The sequence below is a fragment of the Nerophis ophidion genome, linkage group LG27 (genome assembly GCF_033978795.1).
Source record: "Nerophis ophidion isolate RoL-2023_Sa linkage group LG27, RoL_Noph_v1.0, whole genome shotgun sequence".
Taxonomy (NCBI): domain Eukaryota; kingdom Metazoa; phylum Chordata; class Actinopteri; order Syngnathiformes; family Syngnathidae; genus Nerophis; species Nerophis ophidion.
Genome location: NC_084637.1, coordinates 8,659,154 through 8,683,043, shown reverse-complemented (window position 1 = coordinate 8,683,043; position 23,890 = coordinate 8,659,154). Strand labels below are relative to the sequence as shown.

Here is a 23,890-nt window from a genome sequence, read left to right as displayed (position 1 = left end):
CATCCTGGGTCCCGACGAGCGGTCCATCCTGGGTCTCGACTCTGGACAGTCAGTACTTCATCCATGGTCATCGGACCGGACCCCCTCCACAAGGGAGGGGGGGACATAGGAGAAAGAAAAGAAGCGGCAGATCAACTGGTCTAAAAAGGAGGTCTATTTAAAGGCTAGAGTATACAGATGAGTTTTAAGATGAGACTTAAATGCTTCTACTGAGGTAGCATCTCGAACTGTTACCGGGAGGGCATTCCAGAGTACTGGAGCCCGAACGGAAAATGCTCTATAGCCCGCAGACTTTTTTTTGAGCTCTAGGAATCACTAATAAGCCGGTGACCACAGTATCATGTTAGACCCGCTCGACATCCATTGCTTTCGGTCCCCTATAGGAGTGAAGGTTGCCCACATCTGAGGTCCTCTCCAAGGTTTCTCATAGTCAGCATTGTCACTGGCGTCCCACTGGATATGAATTCTCCCTGCCCACTGGGTGTGAGTTTTCCTTGCCCTTTTGTGGGTTCTTCCGAGGATGTTGTAGTCGTAATGATTTGTGCAGTCCTTTGAGACATTTGTGATTTGGGGCTATATAAATAAATATTGATTGATTGATTGATTGATTGATTGATTGATGGTGATATCCTTTATGGTATTTTGAGAGGTAATCATTGAAGTCGGACATCACTGAAGGCCCAGGTGGGACCGGAACGGACCGCCTTCTGATCGATAGTCATGTGTGTTTTCAGGGCTCGCCCGACCACCCGAGACTGCTTCACCCAGGCGTGGCTGCAGGATACTTACCTGATGAGGCTGAGACGGCAGACTCTGACCTTCACCACCGGCAGACTCAAGGAGTTCCTGGTGGAGCAGCAGTGTCGCCGGGCTGAGAGCTCCACCAAACACAAGGTGCAGCTGCGCACCTACCAGAACGCACCCCAGTCCGTACCGCCAGGTCCCGGCCCAAAGTGAAATAATCGACCGACTCCGGTCGCCTGGAATGACGCATCGTCGACCCGTTCTTAAGGCTGCCGAGTCGGCCGCAGAAGACGAGATACTTTCAGATGCCGATGCATCGCGTGCAATTCTTAATACTGAAATTGTTCATCATCAGCCTTCTTTTACCTGTGAATGTACCATACTTTGAGCTGCTAACTTATATTGGTTAAAAAAAATGAAAAAAAAAATTGCTAACATAACTTTTTCCTTCGAATGTTTACTTTGTTCATGTTAATTTATTTGCATGCATGCACGAGCATCTTTCAATCGCTTTTTGACTCAATAAGGGAAAACAAAAAAGAAAAAGGAGAATCCCTGTGGTTGTTATTTAAGGTAGGGTGCAATTAAAGGCCTACTGAAACCCACTACTACCGACCACGCAGTCTGATAGTTTATATATCAATGATGAAATATTAACATTGCAACACATGCCAATACGCCCGGTGTAGTTTACTAAATTACAATTTTAAATTTCTTGCGGAGTTTATTGTTGAACGTCTCGGGTTGTAGCGCAGCACCACACATGGCTAAAAATCGTCTCTTTTCATCGCACAATTACACAGTAATTTGGACATCTGTTTTGCTGAATCTTTTGCAATTTGTTCAATTAATAATGGAGACGTCAAAGAAGAATGCTGTTGGTGGAAAGCGGTGGATTGCAGCTGCCTTTAGCACCAAAACACAGTGTTGCTTTGTTTGTTGTGAAGCTTTAACACAGAGCGGTTGAGCGAACATGTTTCTCTACGTCAACCAGCAAGTTTTTGGATGGGAAAACTGTGATACTGAGTCTGCTCTTACCGGAGACATCACTGGATTATAGGACCTCCTCCTGGAGCTCAAAAAGGCAGCTTTGATCTTGACTCCTCGGTTTCTCTCTTGGGGCGGCATGGCGTAGTGGGTAGAGCGGCCGTGCCAGAAACCTGAGGTTTTAAGGTTCGCTTCCCACCTATTGACATCCAAATCGCTGCCGTTGTGTCCTTGGGCAGGACACTTCACCCTTGCCCTCGGTGCCGGTCACACTGGTGAATGAATGATGAATGAATGATTGGTGGTGGTCGGGGGGGCCGTAGGCGCAAACTGGCAGCCACGCTTCCGTCAGTCTACCCCAGGGCAGCTGTGGCTACATATGTAGCTTACCACCACCAGGTGTGAATGAATGATGGGTTCGCACTTCTTGTGAGCGCTTTGAGTATCTAACAATAGAAAAGCGCCATATAAATCTAATCCATCATTATTATTATTATTATTATTCTCAGAGACACTGGCGTTCACCGCAGCCATCCGACTTTCAGGTATGATTTTACGATCTCACTAAAACACTATTAAAACAATAAGCAGATAAGGAATCTTCCAGAATTATCCTAGTAAATGTGTCCAACTACTGCCGCCGCCTGGAATCGCCTTTTCTTTTTTGTGCTTCTCTCTAACTTTCCTCATCCACAAATATTTCATCCTCGCTCAAATTAATGGGGAAATTGTCCATTTCTCGGTCCGAATAGCTCTTTGCTGCTGGAGGCTGTGATTTTAAACAATGTGAGGATGTGAGGAGCTCCACAACCCGTGACGTCACGCGCACATCGTCTGCTACTTCCGATACAGGCAAGGCTTTTTTATTAGCGACCAAAAGTTGCGAACTTTATCGTCGATGTTCTCTACTAAATCCTTTCAGCAAAAATATGGCAATATCGCGAAATGATCAAGTATGACACATAGAATGGACCTGCTATCCCCGTTTAAATAAGAAAATCTCATTTCAGTAGGCCTTTAATGTGTCTGTGGATTATAAACAGTGAGCAGCGGAGATTAGAACAGTCACACCACAATGGTGAACTCCCGTGGTTCCTCAGTGTTACTCGTACTTGGTGAAGTTATGGTTGCCCAGTCAGTGCCTAGATTGGACTTGAATCCAAAGCATCTGTGTTTTAACGTGTTCCGGTGGTAAATCACTTGTTTTGTTATGAACAAACCTTAGCCCCGCTGTTGCAACTTTACAAAGACATGCTCTTGTCGACATGTGACAGCATTGATAGCATTTAATAGTCCTGTTACTCTAACAACACTCCATTTTTATTTCAATTTGGATGCTGAAAAATGTGTAAATGTGACACTTTGCCGTGTTTATACGTGGGAAATGTTTTTTTTTTTTTTTTCCAGAGACAGTATGTAATAAATTGTTGATAGAAAGTCTTGTCGTTCGACTTTGCACATTCTTCTTGCGTTTTTAGAAGGGAGAGCAGATGAAGCGCAGAGTATCCAACTCAAAAAAAAAAGGTGCATACAATGGGAATGAATGAGGTGCTTTAGTATAAAGACTGTCATATTGCAAAATAATATTTTAAATACAGTAGGAACGGGGATTCATATAACCGCATTTTTCTCGGTTTACCTGACGCATGAAAAGTGACGAAATATGGGGGTGTAATATCCGCCGTTGAATGTGTTTTGTGGCAGTTCCAACTTTGACCAAAAAGACGGTTGCTATGGAAAGTGTGGCACTTTCCATCATTTTCAGCAGACTGCGTTGCAAAATTAACCCTCCCCTCTTCCTCTCAGGCGAGATCCACCCAAGAATGGGGCAATATGAATCCCTCACAGTTTACCTGACGCATGAAACGTGACGAAATATGGGGGTGTAATAACCGCTGTGGAATACAGTAAACGGTATTTTGTGGCAATTCCAACTTTTACCAAAAAGACGGTTGCTATGGAAAGTGTGGCACTTTCCATCATTTTCAGCAGACTGCATTGCAAAATTATTAACCCTCCCCTCTTCCTCTCAGGCGAGATCCACCCAAGAAGGAGGCATTATGAATCCCACACGGTTTACCTGACGCATGAAACGTGACGAAATATGGGGGTGTAATATCCGCTGTGGTATACCGTAAACGGTATTTTGTGGCAATTCCTACTTTGACAAAAAAAAGACGGTTGCTATGGAAAGTGTGGCACTTTCCATCATTTTCAGCAGACTGCATTGCAAAATTAACCCTCCCCTCTTCCTCTCAGGCGAGATCCACCCAAGATTGGGGGCAATATGAATCCCTCACGGTTTACCTGACGCATGAAATGTGACGAAATATGGAGGTGTAGTATCTGCTGTTGAATGCCGTAAAAGGTGTTTTGTGGCAGTTCCAACTTTGACCATAAAGACAGTTGCTATGGAAAGTGTGGCATTTTCCATCATTTTCACCAGACTGCCTTGCAAAATTATTAACCCTCCCCTCTTCCTCTCAGGCGATATCCACCCAAGAACGGGGAAATATGAATCCCTCACGATTTACCTGATGCATGAAACGTGAAGAAATATGGGGGTGTAATATTCGCTGTTGAATACTGTAAAAGGTGTTTCCTCTCAGGTGAGATCCACCCAAGAATGGGGCTATATGAATCCCTCACGGTTTACCTGACGCATGAAACTTGACGACATATGGGGGTGTAATATCCGCTGTGGAATACCGTAAACGGTATTTTGTGGCAATTCCAACTTTGACCAAAAAGACGGTTGCTATGGAAAGTGTGGCACTTTCCATCATTTTCAGCAGACTGCATTGCAAAATTAACCCTCCCCTCTTCCTCTCAGGCGAGATCCACCCAAGAATGGGGCAATATGAATCCCTCACGGTTTACCTGACGCATGAAATGTGACGAAATATGGAGGTGTAGTATCTGCTGTTGAATACTGTAAAAGGTGTTTTGTGGCAGTTCCAACTTTGACCATAAAGACAGTTGCTATGGAAAGTGTGGCACTTTCCATCATTTTCACCAGACTGCCTTGCAAAATTATTAACCCTCCCCTCTTCCTCTCAGGCGAGATCCACCCAAGAACGGGGAAATATGAATCCCTCACGATTTACCTGATGCATGAAACGTGAAGAAATATGGGGGTGTAATATTCGCTGTTGAATACTGTAAAAGGTGTTTCCTCTCAGGTGAGATCCACTCAAGAATGGGGCAATATGAATCCCTCACGGTTTACCTGACGCATGAAACGTGACGAAATATGGGGGTGTAATACCCACTGTGGAATACCGTAAACGGTATTTTGTGGCAATTCCAACTTTGACCAAAAAGACGGTTGCTATGGAAAGTGTGGCACTTTCCATCATTTTCAGCAGACTGCATTGCAAAATTATTAACCCTCCCTTCTTCCACTCAGGCGAGATCCACCCAAGAATGGGGCAATATGAATCCCTCATGGTTTACCTGACACATGAAACGTGACGAAATATGGGGGTGAAATATCTGCTGTTGAATACTGTAAAAGGTGTTTTGTGGCAATTCCAACTTTGAACACAATGTCAGTTGCTATGAAAGTGTGGCACTTTCCATCATTTTCAGCAGACTGCGTTGCAAAATGATTAACTCTCCCCTGTTCCTCTCAGGTGAGATCCACCCAAGAATGGGGCATTATGAATCCCACGCGGTTTACCTGACACATGAAACGTGACCAAATATGGAGGTGTAATATCTGCTGTTGAATACTGTAAAAGGTGTTTTGTGGCAATTCCAACTTTGACCACTGAGACAGTTGCTATGGAAAGTGTGGCACTTTCCACCATTTACAGCAGACTGCATTGAAAAATGATTAACCCTCCCCTCCTCCTCTCAGGCGAGATCCACCCAAGAATGGGGCAATATGAATCCCTCACAGTTTAACTGACGCATGAAACGTGATGAAATATGGAGGTGTAATATTGGCTGTTGAATACTGTAAAAGGTGTTTCCTCTCAGGTGAGATCCACACAAGAATGGGGCAATATGAATCCCTCACGGTTTACCTGACACATGAAACGTGACCAAATATGGAGGTGTAATATCTGCTGTGGAATACTGTAAAAGGTGTTTTGTGGCAATTCCAACTTTGACCACTGAGACAGTTGCTATGGAAAGTGTGGCACTTTCCATCATTTTCAGCAGACTGCATTGCAAAATGATTAACCCTCTCCTCCTCCTCTCAAGCGAGATCCACCCAAGATTGGGGCAATATGAATCCCTCACGGTTTACCTGACACATGAAATGTGACGACATATAGAGGTGTAATATCTGCTGTTGAATACTGTAAAAGGTGTTTTGTGGCAATTCCAACTTTTACCAAAAAGACGGTTGCTATGGAAAGTGTGGCACTTTCCATAATTTTCATCAGACTGCATTGCAAAATTAACCCTCCCCTCTTCCTCTCAGGCGAGATCCACCCAAGAATGGGGCATTATGAATCCCACACGGTTTACCTGACGCATGAAACGTGACGACATATAGAGGTGTAATATCTGCTGTTGAATACTGTAAAAGGTGTTTTGTGGCAATTCCAACTTTGACCACTGAGACAGTTGCTATGGAAAATGTGGCACTTTCCATCATTTTCAGCAGACTGCATTGAAAAATGATTAACCCTCCCCTCTTCCTCTCAGGGGAGTTTAGTTTAGTTTAGTTTAGTTTAGTTTATTAAGGATCCCCATTAGTCTACACCGCAGTGGAGACTATTCTTCCTGGGGTCCAGACAAAAAACATCACACAACCACAGAACAAACGATTAAAATGCAGTACAACATGATCCAATAATAAATTGTCATAATACAAAAATAGCAACAACAAAGAACCAAAAAATACTAATAGATGTTGTTACATAATACTTGTCATACCAAAGATAAAAATAGCAATATAAAAATAGATGTACTGTATACATTTTTGCAAAAATAAAACAAAGAACCAATGGCCTAAATAGTGTACCAAAGACAAACAATAAGTGACGAAAAAGTATCATCCATCCATTTTCTGCTGCTTATCCCATAATCAATAAAATAAAATACCACCCAAGAATGGGGCAATATGAATCCCTCACGGTTTACCTGACACATGAAACGTGAAGAAATATGGGGGTGAAATATCTGCTGTCGAATACCGTAAAAGGTGTTTTGTGGCAATTCCAACTTTGACCACTGAGACAGTTGCTATGGAAAATGTGGCACTTTCCATCATTTTCAGCAGACTGCGTTGCAAAATGATTAACCCTCCCCTCTTCCGCTCAGGCTAGATCCACCCAAGAATGGGGCAATGTGAATCCCTCACGGTTTACCTGACGCACGAAACGTGACAAAATATGGGGGTGTAACATCCGCTGTTGAATACTGTAAAAGGTGTTTTGGGGCAATTCCAACTTTGAACACAATGTCAGTTGCTATGGAAAGTGTGGCACTTTCCATAATTTTCAGCAGACTGCGTTGCAAAATGATTAACTCTCCCTTGTTCCTCTCAGGCGAGATCCACCCAAGAATGGGGCATTAGGAGCCCAGTCTGGAGTGGGAAAAAAACCTCCATAGCAAAGCACATATACTAGAGAAGCGCGGTTTGCGGTCTCATCCGCGGAGTCCGCGGATAAAAAGCGGGTCGGCCGGGTGACATGACGAAAAAATATTTAATATACATTTTTCAGGGATCGGTAAGCTTTACCACTCAAAGAGCCGTTTCCACCGTGTCACAAAGTAAAAAAGACATTAAGAACCGCAAACATTGTCACGTATATCAGCTGGCGGTCATCCATACAACAAGGATGAGGGCATGCTATGAAGCCTTTGACTTTTTAAGCCTTCAACATGTACAAACAGCTTGCCAGTCCAGCAAAATTTTGTATGTGGCTTCCTCAGACTCACGCACATGACTGCAAGGCTTACTGGGTGACACAGAGTACACTGATGGTTGTGATATAAACAAATTTAACTCTCTTATTTATATGCGCCACACTGTGTAGCCACACCAAACAAAAATGACAAATTTCTGGAGAACATCCTCACAGTAACACAACATAAACGCAACACAACTAATACCCAGAATCCTTTGCATCCATGACTATTCCTGACTATATTATACACCCCAAATAGCACCAACCCCCCACGTGCGTTGGTAAGGTGGGCGGGGTTGGGGGTGCATGGATTATTAGCACTCCACGCAATATCCTTTGTGCATTCACGCACAGCATAAAACATTTGGTGGATAAAATGAGACTGGGTACTTTTCTAAATAAAGGGGACCGCAAAAAATGTAATTATGGGCTATATTTTAGCAACAAAAATCTTACGATACATTAAACATGCTTTTTTATGGGGCGGTAAAGCTCAGTTCCAGGTTCGATCCCCGCTTCCGCCATCCTAGTCACTGCCGTTGTGTCCTTGGGCAAGACACTTTACCCACTTTCTCCCAATACCACCCACACTGGTTACTTTAAATACAACTTAGATTTTGAGTTTCACTATATAAAAGCGCTTTGAGTCACTAGAGAAAAGCGCTATATAAATATAATTTACTCACTGTTGTACCAATACCAAAAGTATTTTGGTACTTATCTAAATAAAGGGGACCACAAAAAAGGACATTATTGGCTTTGTTTTAGCAAAAAAAAAAAAAAATCTTACGGTACATTAAACATGTGTTTTTTATGGAGCTGTATTGCTCGGTTTCAGGTTCGATCCCCGCTTCCGCCAATCTAGTCACTGCCATTGTGTCCTTGGGCAGGACTTTTTACCCACTTTCTCCCAGTACCACCCACATTGGTTACTTTAAATACAACTTAAATTCATTGTTTCACTATATAAAAGCGCTTTGAGTCACTAGAGAAAAGTGCTATATAAATATAATTTACTCACTGTTGTACCAATACCAAAAGTATTTTGGTACTTATCTAAATTAAGGGGACCACAAAAAATGACATTATTGGCTATATTTTAGCAACAAAAATCTTACGATACATTAAACATGCTTTTTTATGGGGCGGTAAAGCTCAGTTCCAGGTTCGATCCCCGCTTCCGCCATCCTAGTCACTGCCGTTGTGTCCTTGGGTAAGACACGTTACCCACTTTCTCCCAGTACCACCCACAGTGGTTTAAATACAACTTAGATTTTGAGTTTCACTATATAAAAGCGCTTTGAGTCACTAGAGAAAAGCGCTATATAAATATAATTTACTCACTGTTGTACCAATACCAAAAGTATTTTGGTACTTATCTAAATAAAGGGGACCACAAAAAATGACATTATTGGCTTTATTTTAGCAAAAAAAAAATCTTCCGGTCCATTAAACATGTGTTTTTTATGGGGCGGTAAAGCTTGGTTCCAGGTTCGATCCCCGCTTCCGCCAACCTAGTCACTGCCGTTGTGTCCTTAGGCAAGACACTCTACCCACCTGCTCCCAGTACCACCCACACTGGTTTAAATAGAACTTAGATGTCGAGTTTCACTACATAAAAGTGCTTTGAGTCACTACAGAAAAACGCTATATAAATATAATTTACTCACTGTTGTACCAATATCAAAAGTATTTTGGTACTTATCTAAATAAAGGGGACCACAAAAAATGACATTATTGGCTTTATTTTAGCAACAAAAAAAATATTCTGGTACATTAAACATGTGTTTTTTATGGGGCCGTATAGCTCGGTTCCAGGTTCGATCCCCGCTTCCGCCAACCTAGTCACTGCCGTTGTGTCCTTGGGCAAGACCCGCTTTTTCCCAGTACCACCCACACTGGTTACTTTAAATACAACTTAGATTTTGAGTTTCACTATATAAAAGCGCTTTGAGTCACTAGAGAAAAACGCTATATAAATATAATTTACTCACTGTTGTACCAATACCAAAAGTATATTGGTACTTATCTAAATAAAGGGGACCACAAAAAAGGACATTATTGGCTTTATTTTAGCAAAAAAAAAAAAATCTTCAGGTCCATTAAACATGTGTTTTTTATGGGGCGGTATAGCTCGGTTCCAGGTTCGATCCCCGCTTTCGCCAACCTAGTCACTGCCGTTGTGTCCTTGGGCAAGACACTTTACCCACTTTCTCCCAGTACCACCCACACTGGTTACTTTAAATACAACTTAGATTTTTAAATTTTAACTATATAAAAGTGCTTTGCGTCACTAGAGAATAGCGCTATATAAATATAATTCACTCATTCACTCACAAAGAAGGAGTGACATAATTTATGTCTTTCTGTGGCAGGGTCAAGCTGCACATGTAAACCAACTACGGTGCGTTCGAGAACCGCCAAAATTAGTAGGACAAAATGGCTCTGGTTTAAAAACTGTCATCAGTGAAGCGTAAACACAAATATATTAAAAAGTGGGCTTTCTAGCAATCAGGAAAGTTTGTGTTATGTTTGTCCTCCGACAGAAACATTATTAAAACAACAAATATATTTTGCCGCCATGTTTTTCCATTTTTGAAAAAGCTCCAGGGAGCCACTAGGGCGGTGCTAAAGGTGTAATTAAATGATGAATATTAAACAAGATGCATATAATTCATATCTTGTTTAATACTCATAGACATGAGTAATATCCGTTATACTTTACCTGTTAATGCTCATAATATGAGTATTTTCTTTATCTGCAAATTGAAGCGAAAATACTGAAATTACATGACATAGTGAATTTGCAAACATTATTAAATTATTCACAAAGCAAACTATAACCTGCTACCCAAGAACATACAACAATTCTTCTCAACAAAAGAAGAGAAATATAATCTTAGAGAACATTTTAATTTAAAACATGTGTATGAATGTACAACACTTTTAGACCTTCAGTATATCAATATGTGGGATTAAATTATGGAGTGGATTAAGCAAAGAAATCATACAATTTACTAATATGATCCACTTCAATAAACTATTCATACTTAAAAGGGAACATTATCACAATTTCAAAAGGGTTAAAAACAATAAAAATCAGTTCCCAGTGGCTTGTTTTATTTTGTGAAGTTTTTTTCAAAATTTTACCGGTCCCCGAATATCCCTAAAAAAAGCTTTAAAGTGCTTGATTTTCGCTATTTGCGATGCGACTATCCATTTCCCTGTGACATCACACAGTGCTGCCAATGTAAACAAACAATGGGAATACCACAGCAAGATATAGCGACATTAGCTCGGATTCAGACTCGGATTTCAGCGTTTTAAGCGATTCAACAGATTACGCATGTATTGAAACAGACGTTTGGCGTATGAAAGTATTGAAGAAGAAACTGAAGCTATTGAGCGAATAGCTATTGACGCTATTCATAGCCATAGCATGGCCGAATAGCTGCGTTAGCATCGCCGGTAAAATGTGCGGACCAAACGATCAGGACTTTCGCATCTTTTGACACCGGAGCAACTTAAATCCTTCGATTGGTAAGTGTTTGTTTCGCATTAAATGTGGGTGGAAGGAAACGTAATATAGTTGCAAATGCATCTACAGGTTATCCATACATCTCTGTGCCATGTCTGCTTTAGCACCGCCGATAAATAGCATGTTAGTATTGATTAGCATAGCATGTTAGCATCGATTAGCTGGCAGTCAACATCAACAAAACTCACCTTTGTGATTTTGTTGACTTTATAGTTGCAAATGCATCTGCAGGTTATCCATACATCTCTGTGCCATGTCTGCCTTAGCACCGCCGGTAAATAGCATGTTAGCGTCGATTAGCATAGCATGTTAGGATCGAGTAGCTGGCAGTCACGCCGCAACCAAATATGTCTGATTAGCACATAAGTCAACATCAACAAAACTCACCTTTGTGATTTCGTTGAATTTATCGTTGCAAATGCATCTGCAGGTTATCCATACATCTCTGTGTCATGTCTGTCTTAGCATCGCCGGTAAAATGTGAAGACACTCTGGCACATTCAATGGGGGTCTGGCGGCAGATTTCTTGCCAGTGGTGCAACTTGAATCCCTCCCTGTTAGTGTTGTTACAACCTCCGACAACACACCGACGAGGCATGATGTCTCCAAGGTTCCAAAAAATAGTCGAAAAAACGGAAAATAACAGAGCTGAGACCCGGTGTTTGTAATGTGAAAATGAATATGGCGGGTGTGTTACCTCGGCGACGTCACGTTCTGACGTCATCGCAAAAAGTGCGATAAACAGAAAGGCGTTTAATTCGCCAAAATTCACCCATTTAGAGTTCGGAAATCGGTTAAAAAAATAGATGGTCTTTTTTCTGCACCATCAAGGTATATATTGACGCTTACATAGGTCTGGTGATAATGTTCCCCTTTACAGTGTTTACAAAGTAAAAAGAAGCAGAACCATGATCCTTGCCCTTATGTGGGCCTACCGAGGATGTCGTAGTGGTTTGTGCAGCCCTTTGAGACACTAGTGATTTAGGGCTATATAAGTAAACATTGATTGATTGATTGATTGATAAACATTCTGAATTTATTTCGTCCACCCATTCATTTTCTAGATAATCTTACTCATCTCCTCATATGAAATATAACTTGACTTTGCTAATTATTTATTTATCTTTATTGTTTTTACTTGTGGAGTATATTGTGACAAAATTGACAACAGTGAAGTGAATTATATTTATATAGCGCTTTTCTCTAGTGACTCAAAGCGCTTTACAAATAGTGACACCCAATATCTAAGTTACATTTAAACCAGTGTGGGTGGCACTGGGAGCAGGTGGGTAAAGTGTCTTGCCCAAGGACACAACGGCAGTGGCTAGGATGGTGGAAGCGGGAATCGAACCTGCAACCCTCAAGTTGCTGGCACGGCCACTCTACCAACCGAGCTATGCCGCCCCAATGACATCATTGGCTTTATTTTAGCTAAAAAAAATAAATAAATCTTACCGTACATTAAACATGTGTTTTTTATGGGGCGGTATAGCTTGCTTGGTAGAGCTGCCGTGCCAGCAACTTGAGGGTTGCAGGTTCGATTCCCGCTCCCGCCAACCTAGTCACTGCCGTTGTGTCCTTGGGCAAGACACTTTACCCACCTGCTCCCAGTGCCACCCACACTGGTTTAAACGTAACTTAGATATTGGGTTTCACTATGTAAAGCGCTTTGAGTCACTAGAGAAAATGCGCTATATAAATATCATTCACAACAGGAAGTGATAAAAAGTTTTAGCAACTGCTAAGTAAAAGAACCCTGCGACGAGGTGGCGACTTGTCCAGGGTGTACGCCGCCTTCCGCCCGATTGTAGCTGAGATAGGCGCCAGCACCCCCCCGCGACCCCAAAAGGGAATAAGCGGTAGGAAAATGGATGGATGGATAAGTAAAAGAACAGGGGTAGGATTAAATAAACTCTGCTTCTTCCTACTCCTTTTCGAACATGTTGAATAGAGAAACTGGCAATTGTGATGCATGTTGTTTGTTACGTCTCGTCTCGATTACTGTAACGTATTATTTTCGGGTCTCCCCATGTCTAGCATTAAAAGATTACAGTTGGTACAAAATGTGACCGCTAGACTTTTGACAAGAACAAGAAAGTTTGATCATATTACGCCTGTACTGGCTCACCTGCACTGGCTTCCTGTGCGCTTAAGATGTGACTTTAAGGTTTTACTACTTACGTATAAAATACTACACGGTCTAGCTCCAGTCTATCTTGCCGATTGTATTGTACCATATGTCCCGGCAAAAAATCTGCGTTCAAAAGACTCCGGCTTATTAGTGATTCCCAAAGCCCAAAAAAAGTCTGCGGGCTATAGAGCTTTTTCTATTCGGGCTCCAGTACTCTGGAATGCCCTCCCGGTAACAGTTCGAGATGCTACCTCAGTAGAAGCATTTAAGTCTCACCTTAAAACTCATCTGTATACTCTAGCCTTTAAATAGACCTCCTTTTTAGACCAGTTGATCTGCCGCTTCTTTTCTTTCTCCTATGTCCCCCCCTTGTGGAGGGGGTCCGGTCCGATGACCATGGATGAAGTACTGGCTGTCCAGAGTCGAGACCCAGGATGGACCGCTCGTCGGGACCCAGGATGGACCGCTCGCCTGTATCGGTTGGGGACATCTCTACGCTGCTGATCCGCCTCCGCTTGAGATGGTTTCCTGTGGACGGGACTCTCGCTGCTGTCTTGGATCCGCTTTGAACTGAACTCTCGCGGCTGTGTTGGAGCCACTATGGATTGAACTTTCACAGCATCATGTTAGACCCGCTCGACATCCATTGCTTTCGGTCCCCTAGAGGGGGGGGGGGGGTTGCCCACATCTGAGGTCCTCTCCAAGGTTTCTCATAGTCAGCATTGTCACTGGCGTCCCACTGGATGTGAATTCTCCCTGCCCACTGGGTGTGAGTTTTCCTTGCCCTTTTGTGGGTTCTTCCGAGGATGTTGTAGTCGTAATGATTTGTGCAGTCCTTTGAGACATTTGTGATTTGGGGCTATATAAATAAACATTGATTGATTGATTGATTGATGCGTGCATGTTGGAAATCAACTCAACTCAATTTTTGGCATGTTTTTTTTAACAATCTGGTTTTCCTTCGGAACTAAAAAAAAAAAAAACGAAAAACAGAGTCTGAACTTTAGCGACGCTCCCTTGGCTGGACCCAGGCAGTTTCAAGGGAACCCAAACTGGGCGTTTCTGTGTGGCAACTCCCACGAAAAAGTTTCTCCAAAACGGCGTCTGCCTCCGATTTGAATACACCGAGGACTAAACAGCGAGAAAATCCTCCTCCACGAACACTAACCCCGGCTGGAATTCGCCCTTTTTGTCGTTTCGCCGCGCCTGTGTAACCTTTTCGCATGGAAAGTATCCAACCGTCTGTCAGCCCGCGTCGTGGTCGACTTGTTGTTTACCCGCCAAGTTAATATCGAATGTCTCCATAGTTGAATATATTTCACTTAATTTCACTTTTAAGTTCAATTCGTTAACTTTGTCTCGGGGGTGAGTTTGGTATACGAGCTACTTTTTTTTTTAAGGGACCGTCGTCAAAGTCGCGGCGCTCCACGCTTTTCGCCATTCCCTTACTGCGCCACTTGGAGTGGAATGGGACGCCTTGAAACCTCCGTGTTTGGCTCTTGAAAGTGCGTGGGGGCGTCCGGGGGGCTCCATATTGAATCAAAGTTGCCAACTCCGGTCACAACAATGCTGTGAGTTCGGGGTCGCTGTGAAGGCGACGAGTGGGCGAACTTCCCTGCAAGTTGCACACGGTCTGCGGCCGCAATCCACGGAGTTTTGACGCGGGAGCGAGACAGCGGACGTGATGGACGACCCGTCCTCGGTCATCACGCAGGTCAGCCGGGACGAAGACGCAAACAAAGTCGCGGAAAGAGGAGATCGAGGTGAGTGGATTGTTAGTTTTCAACTTAAAATTGTGAAAGTGTCACTTTTTTTCTATTTTTTTGCTCGGGACTGCGGGCCTCGAGTCTGCACAGCGGAAGTGACGTCAGCGCGCTCGGGGTTAAAACGTCTCTAAACTTTGCAGAAAACGGAGCTTGTTTCTGTTTCTATTTCCACGCAGTCTTGTCCAAAGTCCATGTTTGACTGCACTTGCTTGTGAGTGCAGTGATCAGGTGACCTATCAGCTAGGGCTGGGCGATATGTCCTTTTTTTTACCAAGCCCGTTTCCATATGAGTTGGGAAATTGTGTTAGATGTAAATATAAACTAAATACAATGATTTGCAAATCCTTTTCCACCCATATCCAATTGAATGCACTACAAAGACAATATATTTGATGTTCAAACTCATAAACTTTGTTTTTTTTGCAAATAATAATTAACTTATATTTTCATGACTGCAACACGTGCCAAAGTAGTTGGGAAAGGGCATGTTCACCACTGTGTTACATCACCTTTTCTTTTAAAAACACTCAATAAACGTTTGGGAACTGAGGAAATTAATTGTTGAAGCTTTGAAAGTGGAATTCTTTCCCATTCTTGTTTCATGTTGAGCAGGGGTGTCAAACTCAAATACAGAGTGGGCCAAAATTTTAAACTGAACAAAGCCGCGGGCCGAGGTTGAACAAATTAACCTTTTTAATAGGGACCCAAACAAGTTTTGCATTGAAAAGTGAATAAGCAAGGCTTATATAACTTTATAGTGACATGCAAAATCTAGTTTCCATCCATTTTCTACCGCTTATTCCCTTTTGGGGTCGCGGGGGGCGCTGGCGCCTATCTCAGCTACAATCGGGCGGAAGGCGGGGTACACCCTGGACAAGTCGCCACCTCATCGCAGGGCCAACACAGATAGACAGACAACATTCACACTCACATTCACACACTAGGGCCAATTTAGTGTTGCCAATCAACCTATCCCCAGGTGCATGTCTTTGGAAGTGGGAGGAAGCCGGAGTACCCGGAGGGAACCCACGCATTCACGGGGAGAACATGCAAACTCCACACAGAAAGATCCCGAGCCTGGATTTGAACCCAGGACTGCAGGAACTTCGTATTGTGAGGCAGACGCACTAACCCCTCTTCCACCGTGAAGCCCTAGTTTCACATAATAAAAAGAAATATCAATGGCATGTCAAATAAAATTTAAATAAAAATTGAATGCCTCTTTTCGGCGGTGGGGTTGAGGTGGATAGCAGGGGGTGTATATTGTAGCGTCCCGGAAGAGTTAGTGCTGCAAGGCGTTCTGGGTATTTGTTCTGTTGTGCTTATGTTGTGTTACGGTGCGGATGTTCTCCCAAAATGTGTCATTCTTGTTTGGTGTAGGTTCACAGTGTGGCGCATATTTGTAGCAGAGTTAAAGTTGTTTATACGGCCACCCTCAGTGTGACCTGTATGGCTGTTGACCAAGTATGGCTTGCATTCACTTGTGTGTGTGTGTGTATAAGCCGCATATATTATGTAACTGTTTGTATGGAGGAACAGCGGACGTGGACACAGGTTGTAGAGAACGCCAAAGGCAGTGCCTTTAAAGCCCACCCCAAATATTGTTGTCCCAGATGAAATTCGGGAGGGGCACCGAACTTCGGGAGTCTCCCGGGAAACACGGGAGGGTTGGCAAGTAAGAGTATTAGCGGTGAATGCGGTGTTACAGGAGCGGGCCAGCTCTAATGTTGATTTGATATTGCCTCAAGGGCCAAGTGAAATTACACAGAGGGCCAAATTTGGCCCGCGGGCCGGAGTTTGACACCCATGATGTAGAGCTTCAGTCGTTCAATAGTCCGGGGTCTCCGCTGTCGTATTTTACACTTCAGAATGCGCCACACATTTTCGATGGGAGACAGGTCTGGACTGCAGGCGGGCCAGGAAAGTACCCGCACTCTTTTACTACAAAACTACGCTGTTGTACCACGTGGCTTGGCATTGTCTTGCTGAAATAAACAGGGGCGTCCATGATAACGTTGCTTGGATGATGTTGTAAGCCATGGGTCGGGAACCTTTTTGGCTGAGAGAGCCATACAAGCCAAATATTTTTAAAAGTACTTCCGTGAGAGCCATATAATTTAATTTTATTTTACACTGAATACAACTGCTTCACGGTGGCAGAGGGGTTAGTGCGTCTGCCTCTCAATACGAAGGTCCTGCAGTCCTGGGTTCAAATCCGGGCTCGGGATCTTTCTGTGTGGAGTTTGCATGTTCTCCCCGTGACTGCGTGGGTTCCCTCCGGGTACTCCGGCTTCCTCCCACCTCCAAAGACATGCACCTGGGGATAGGTTGATTGGCAACACTAAATGGTCCCTAGTGTGCGAATGTGAGTGTGAATGTTGTCTGTCTATCTGTGTTGGCCCTGCGATGAGGTGGCGACTTGTCCAGGGTGTACCCCGCCTTCCGCCCGATTGTAGCTGAGATAGGCACTAGCGACCCCGTAAGGGAGAAAGCGGTAGGAAATGGATGGATGGATGGATGGATGGATTACAACTATATGCGTGCATTTTTAAGAAATACCAACATTTTTAGAGTATAATAAGTCTCTTTCTCTTTTTAATAACATTGTTATTCTGAGGCTAACCAACAATAAATAAAACACTTTTTACCATTAATGCGACTTCTTGAACAGGTGCGGTAGAAACCGGATGGATGGATGAAAATGCATGGGAATGTTTTATATTTTGAACGTTATTTTTGACACTGTGATTACCAGCGGAATTATTCATTACTTATCATGTTAAGCAATGTCAGCTAAGATTTATCTGAGAGCCAGATGCAGTACCAAAAGAGCCACATTTGGCTCTAGAGCCATAGGTTCCCTACCCCTGTTGTAAGCATTTCACCGATCTCGCGCACTTTGCAATTTATACGTCATTTCCATTGTGCGCACGCAATTTGCATATCGCAAGACGAGATTTTGTTTGAAAATGGCGCGACCGTGCAAATGGATGGTTCGAGGACGGCTGAAGAAGAATTTGCGGGATTCTGCACAGAAAGCTACATCGAACAGAAGAAGAACAGCGGTTAGGGTTAGGGTGTAGCCAGAACTTCCAACACAATCAATACATAGCTGGAAGCAATTTCCAAAATTGCCAAAAAGATAGTGCATTATACAAATTTGCAAATTGCGCCCATAGATTTGCAAAATGTGCACCACACATTATTCAAATATATAGCTGGAAGAAATTTGCAAAAAGATTGCGCATTATACAAATTTGCAAAATGCGCAACCGCATTTTGCCGAGTCCATGGTTCTCGCCCGGAAAAGGGTGGAGTGCCATCTCCGGGTTGGGGAGGAGACCCTGCCCCAAGTGGAGGAGTTCAAGTACCTAGGAGTCTTGTTCACGAGTGGGGGGAGAGTGGATCGTGAGATCGACAGGCGGATCGGTGCGGCGTCTTCAGTAATGCGGACGTTGTACCGATCCGTTGTGGTGAAGAAGGAGCTGAGCCGGAAGGCAAAGCTCTCAATTTACCGGTCGATCTACGTTCCCATCCTCACCTATGGTCATGAGCTTTGGGTCATGACCGAAAGGATAAGATCACGGGTACAAGCGGCCGAAATGAGTTTCCTCCGCCGGGTGGCGGGGCTCTCCCTTAGAGATAGGGTGAGAAGCTCTGTCATCCAGGAGGAACTCAAAGTAAAGCCGCTGCTCCTCCACATCGAGAGGAGCCAGATGAGGTGGTTCGGGCATCTGGTCAGGATGCCACCCGAACGCCTCCCTAAGGAGGTGTTTAGGGCACGTCCAGCTGGTAGGAGGCCACGGGGAAGACCCAGGACACGTTGGGAAGACTATGTCTCCCGGCTGGCCTGGGAACGCCTCGGGATCCCCCGGGAAGAGCTAGACGAAGTCGCTGGAGATAGGGAAGTCTGGGCTTCCCTGCTTAGGCTGTTGCCCCCGCGACCCGACCTCGGATAAGCGGAAGATGATGGATGGATGGATGGCAACCGCATTTTGCAAATTGCTTCCATTGGTATTGTGCTTACAACAATGACAACATGTGTTGCTCCAAAACCTGTATGTACCTTTCAGCATTAATGGTGCCCTCACAAATGTGTAAGTTACCCATGCCTTGGTTACTAATACACCCCCATACCCTCACAGATGCTGGCTTTTGAACTTCGCACCTATAACAATCCGGATGGTTATTTTCCTCTTTGTTCCGGAGGACACCACGTCCACAGTCTCCAGATATATTTTGAAATGTGGACTCGTCAGACCACAGAACACCTTTCCAGGTTGCATCTGTCCATCTTAAATGAACTCGGGCCCAGCAAAGCCAGGGCGTTCCTTGGTGTTGTTGATAAATGGGTTTTGCTTTGCATAGCAGAGTTTTAACTTGCACTTACAGATGTAGTTACTGACAGTGGTTTTATGAAGTGTTCCTGAGCCTATGTGGTGATATCCTTTACACCAGGGGTAGGGAACCTATGGCTCTAGAGCCAGACGTGGCTCTTTTGATGACTACATATGGCTCTCAGATAATTATATTTATATTGCGCTTTTCTGTAGTGACTCAAAGCGCTTTACAAAGTGACACCCAATATCTATCCATCCATCTCCATCCATCTTCTTCCGCTTATCCGGGTCGCGGGGGCAGCAGCCTAAGCCTTTCCCCAGCCACTTCGTCTAGCTCTTCCCGGGGGATCCCGAGGCGTTCCCAGGCCAGCCGGGAGACATAGTCTTCCCAACGTGTCCTGGGTCTTCCCGTGGCCTCCTACCGGTTGGACGTGTCCTAAACACCTCCCTAGGGAGGCGTTTGGGTGGCATCCTGACCAGATGCCCCGAACCACCTCATCTGGCTCCTCTCGATGTGGATGTCTAAGTTATATTTAATCCAGTGTGGGTGTCACTGAGGGCAGGTGTGTAAAGTGTCTTGCCCAAGGACACAACGGCAGTGACTAGGATGGCGAAAGCGGGAATCGAACCTGGATACCTCAGGTTGCTGGCACGGCCACTCTACCAACCGAGCTATGCCGAGTAACCGTGTAATACTCTTCCATATCAGTAGGTGGCAGTCGGTAGCTAATTGCTTTGTAGATGTGGGAAACAGCAGGAGGCAGTGTGCAGGTAAAAATGTGTCTAATGCTTAAACCAGGGGTAGGGAACCTATGGCTCTAGAGCCAGATGACTGCATATGGCTCTCAGATAAATCTTAGCTGACATTGCTTAACACGATAAGTAATGAATAATTCGGCTGGTAATCACAGTTTCAAAAATAACGTTCAAATTATAAAACATTCTCATGCAATTTAATCCAACCATCCGTTTTCTACCGCAACTGTTCAAGATGTCGCATTAATGGTAAGAAGTATTATATGTATTATTGGTTAACTTTTATAATAACAATGTTGTTAAAAAGAATTAAAGACTTATTATACTTTACAAATGTTGGTCATACTTAAAAATGCCCGAATTTAGTTGTCTTCAGTGTTGAAAAATGTTATATGGCTCTTACGGAAATACATTGTGAAATATTTGGCTTTCATGGCTCTCTCAGCCAAAAAGGTTCCCGACCCCTGCTCTACACACTGATGTCGGTTTTTGATGCAGTACCACCTGAGGGATCAACGGTCCGTAATATCATCGCTAACGTGCAGTGATTTCTCCAGATTCTCTGAACCTTTTGATGATTTTACGGACCGTAGATGGTAAAATCCCCAAATTTTTTGCAATACATTTAAACCAGTGTGGGTGGCACTGGGAGCAGGTGGGTACAGTGTTTTGCCCAAGGACACAACGGCAGTGACTAGGATGGCAGAAGCGGGACTCGAACCTGCAACCCTCAAGTTGCTGGCACGGCCACTCTACCAACGGAGCTATGCCGCCCCATATATATATATATATATATATATATATGTGTGTGTGTGTACACACACACACACACACACACACACACACACACACACACACGTAAGGTCAGGAAAACACACACAGGCTATTTCATCCCCACCCACAAGCCAGGTTTCCCTGCTCTTCAGGGGATTTTAACATATTATATATTTTGAAATCTCCTGCGAAACGTAGGGATTAAATAGCCTCTGTGTTTTTACCTGACCTAACATATATTCCGCTATATATATATATATATATATATATATATATATATATATATATATATATATATATATATATATATATATATATATATATATATATATATATATATATATCTCCATCCATCCATCCATCCATTTTTTACTGCTTATTCCCTTTTGGGGTAGTGGGGGGGTTCTGGCGCCTATCTCAGCTACAATCGGGCGGAAGGCGGGGTACACCCTGGACAAGTCGCCACCTCATCGCAGGGCCAACACAGATATATATTCCAAGCGCGATGATGTCATGTTATCAATGAGAAAATGCATTTTTAGACGATATGATTTGCCCGAGCGGCTAGGAGACAAAGAGAGTAAAAAGCGGTAGAAAATGGAATACAAAAGACAGATTTTTTTTTTAACAAAAATGTATTTTTCCATCCATCCATCCATTTTCTACCGCTTCTCTCTTTCGGGGTCGCGGAGGGCGCTGGAGCCTATCTCAGCTGCATTCGGGCGGAAGGCGGCGTACACCCGGGAAAAGTCGCCACCTCATCGCAGGGCCAACACAGATAGACGGACAACATTCACACTCACATTCACACACTAGGGCCAATTTAGTTTTGAACTACATTTTTATATTTTTTAACTTGGCCCGCTGGGCCATAGTTTGGGGACCCCTGGTTTAGTAAGTACAAATTGTTTGAGTTACCGTAAATTCTAGACTAAAAACCGCTACTTTTTCCCCACGTTTTGCATCCTGCGGCTTATTCAACGGTGTAGCTAATTTCTGGATGTTTATTCGCTAACACTCATAGTGTTTTTTTGTTTAACAAATCGTTTATTATTAAACATAAGCAAAGACATTGAAAAAGTGTGTAATTGTTTGTGCTATTGCCGTTTTTTTTAAAAGTTTGTTCACTGTAGATACTGCAGGGTGAACATACCTGTATACAGTATTTCCTTCCGTTCCTGCTTTGAACCTGAAGTACAAGTGCCGTTCCGTCTTCTCATTGTCCATAGTGTCTCCACTCCTATGGATTATATAGAACAGATATAACTAAAACTATTCATACTTACTTAACCGTACCATGTGTGATGTTATTGTTTTCATGCATGCTTGTACATGCCATCGTAATGGAATGATGCTAGCCTTGTTAACTTTAGCTATAATGCTAATGTGTTGCGACTTCAAATGTCTGCGTTATGAATATTAATATGAATTGTTTCAGTTTCATAAATTCTTCAGTAAATTCACCAAAACGTCACTGTGAAGTTATCGAGTCTGTTTAGCTGATTGGAGAGCTGGCTTTTGCAGCCAGTGGGTCCATGACGATGACTTCTGTTTTGTTTGATCAGCCGTTTTACTGCCGTGTTACATGCACCGTTTGGAAACGAGTAACGTATGTAAATAAACATTTACAAAATATTTATGTGTAAATAACTAATTTCACAACGTATGTGTTTGCGGCTTATAATCTGGTGCTGCTACCCATCCATCCATTTTTCTACCACCTATATCAGCTGCACTCAGGCGGAAGGCATGCAACACTCTGGACAAGTCGCCACTTCGTCGCAGGTCCTGGTGCAGCTAATATATGAAAAAAAAAAATGTCTTCAAAAATGTAGTGAGTGCCGCTTACTATAGTCCGGAAAATACGGTATATGGTAAAACTTACAAATGTTGCTTAGAGTAATGAATGAAAAATCCTTTCGAACAGAAATGCTATGGACAAATATACTTCAGGCACAAATCAAAAAGTATATGAATAAGAAGACATAATAAACCTTTTTGAACAACAAAAAGTACATCGTCAAACAGCAGCACTTGCGGTTAGCAAACGTGTTCAAAAGATGGCGCCAAAGCACCAACAATAACACATGTTTTCAGTGTTTGTTAGTGTAAAATGAAAACTATTTGTTGAATACAAAACATTATGGCCGTTAGCCAAGAAAAAATCCATAAATAAGCCACGCCGTTTTATAAGCCGCAGTGTTCCAAGCGTTGGAAAAAAGTACCAGCTTGTAGCTCGGGAAATACGGTAATAATCATCACAGTAAAGCTCAACGGTTAGTATTGCAGTTTTGGATTAAATTTATGGAAAAAAAAACGCAATTACCAGTTGTACTCTGATAAACTGGCGCTATCTCGCTAAAATTAAACCATTGAATACAAGAGAAATTAACATCTTTCCCTATTAAGAAACAACATACCCTGGTCTAATTGTATAGAAACACATTACTGTCCACACAAGTAAGCTATTCAATTGTGCACTTTGAACCTACAAGTTGTGCTCTTTTAGTACAAGGTGATCAATATATACTCAAAGGAATTTGAGTTTTTTTACGCTGTGTTCATGGACTACTGAACATAGGAGGACACCACAACGCCCGCCAGAACACAAACACAATGAAGAATGAAAACCACAAAACATGTAAAATAGTGGGTTTACCAACAGTTTTTGTTTATTTTAAAACATCCAAACATTTTTAGTGTGTGTACAAGTACTTTTTAAGCACATTCAACAATACTGGGATAATAATGATATCCATGATTACCATGATCATTTTGCTCACAATAACTGTGATATGACATGTTTATTTTGTTGCACCCATTCTATTGCCAAATCAGAACTTAAAAAATGTTGCCTGTACCTAAATGTTGCCCTAAATGGTACTTTCAAAAATTGGGGCAAAAAAAGGCAATTTTTTCTATTTTTTTGTGAAGTGAATTATATTTATATAGCACTTTTCTCTAGTGACTCAAAGCACTTTACA

The 23,890-nt window shown here is 42.9% G+C and overlaps 2 protein-coding genes across 4 annotated transcripts in view; both read left to right on the top strand.

Annotated features, from left to right (window-relative positions):
* The window catches only part of spega (striated muscle enriched protein kinase a), a 139,581-nt gene extending 136,413 nt beyond the window's left edge, over positions 1-3,168 (top strand). For all 3 annotated transcript variants that reach the window (XM_061889540.1, XM_061889541.1, XM_061889542.1), the window contains one exon: positions 735-3,168. In XM_061889540.1, coding sequence (XP_061745524.1) covers positions 735-957 — 223 coding nt within the window. In that variant the 3' untranslated portion in view covers positions 958-3,168. The remainder of the gene's footprint in view (positions 1-734) is intronic.
* Positions 3,169-14,308: 11,140 nt separating this feature from the next.
* The window catches only part of LOC133544466 (carboxy-terminal domain RNA polymerase II polypeptide A small phosphatase 1-like), a 61,463-nt gene continuing 51,881 nt past the window's right edge, over positions 14,309-23,890 (top strand). The window contains exon 1 of the mRNA XM_061889809.1: positions 14,309-15,033. Within this exon, the coding sequence (XP_061745793.1) occupies positions 14,955-15,033 (79 nt within the window). The 5' untranslated portion in view covers positions 14,309-14,954. The remainder of the gene's footprint in view (positions 15,034-23,890) is intronic.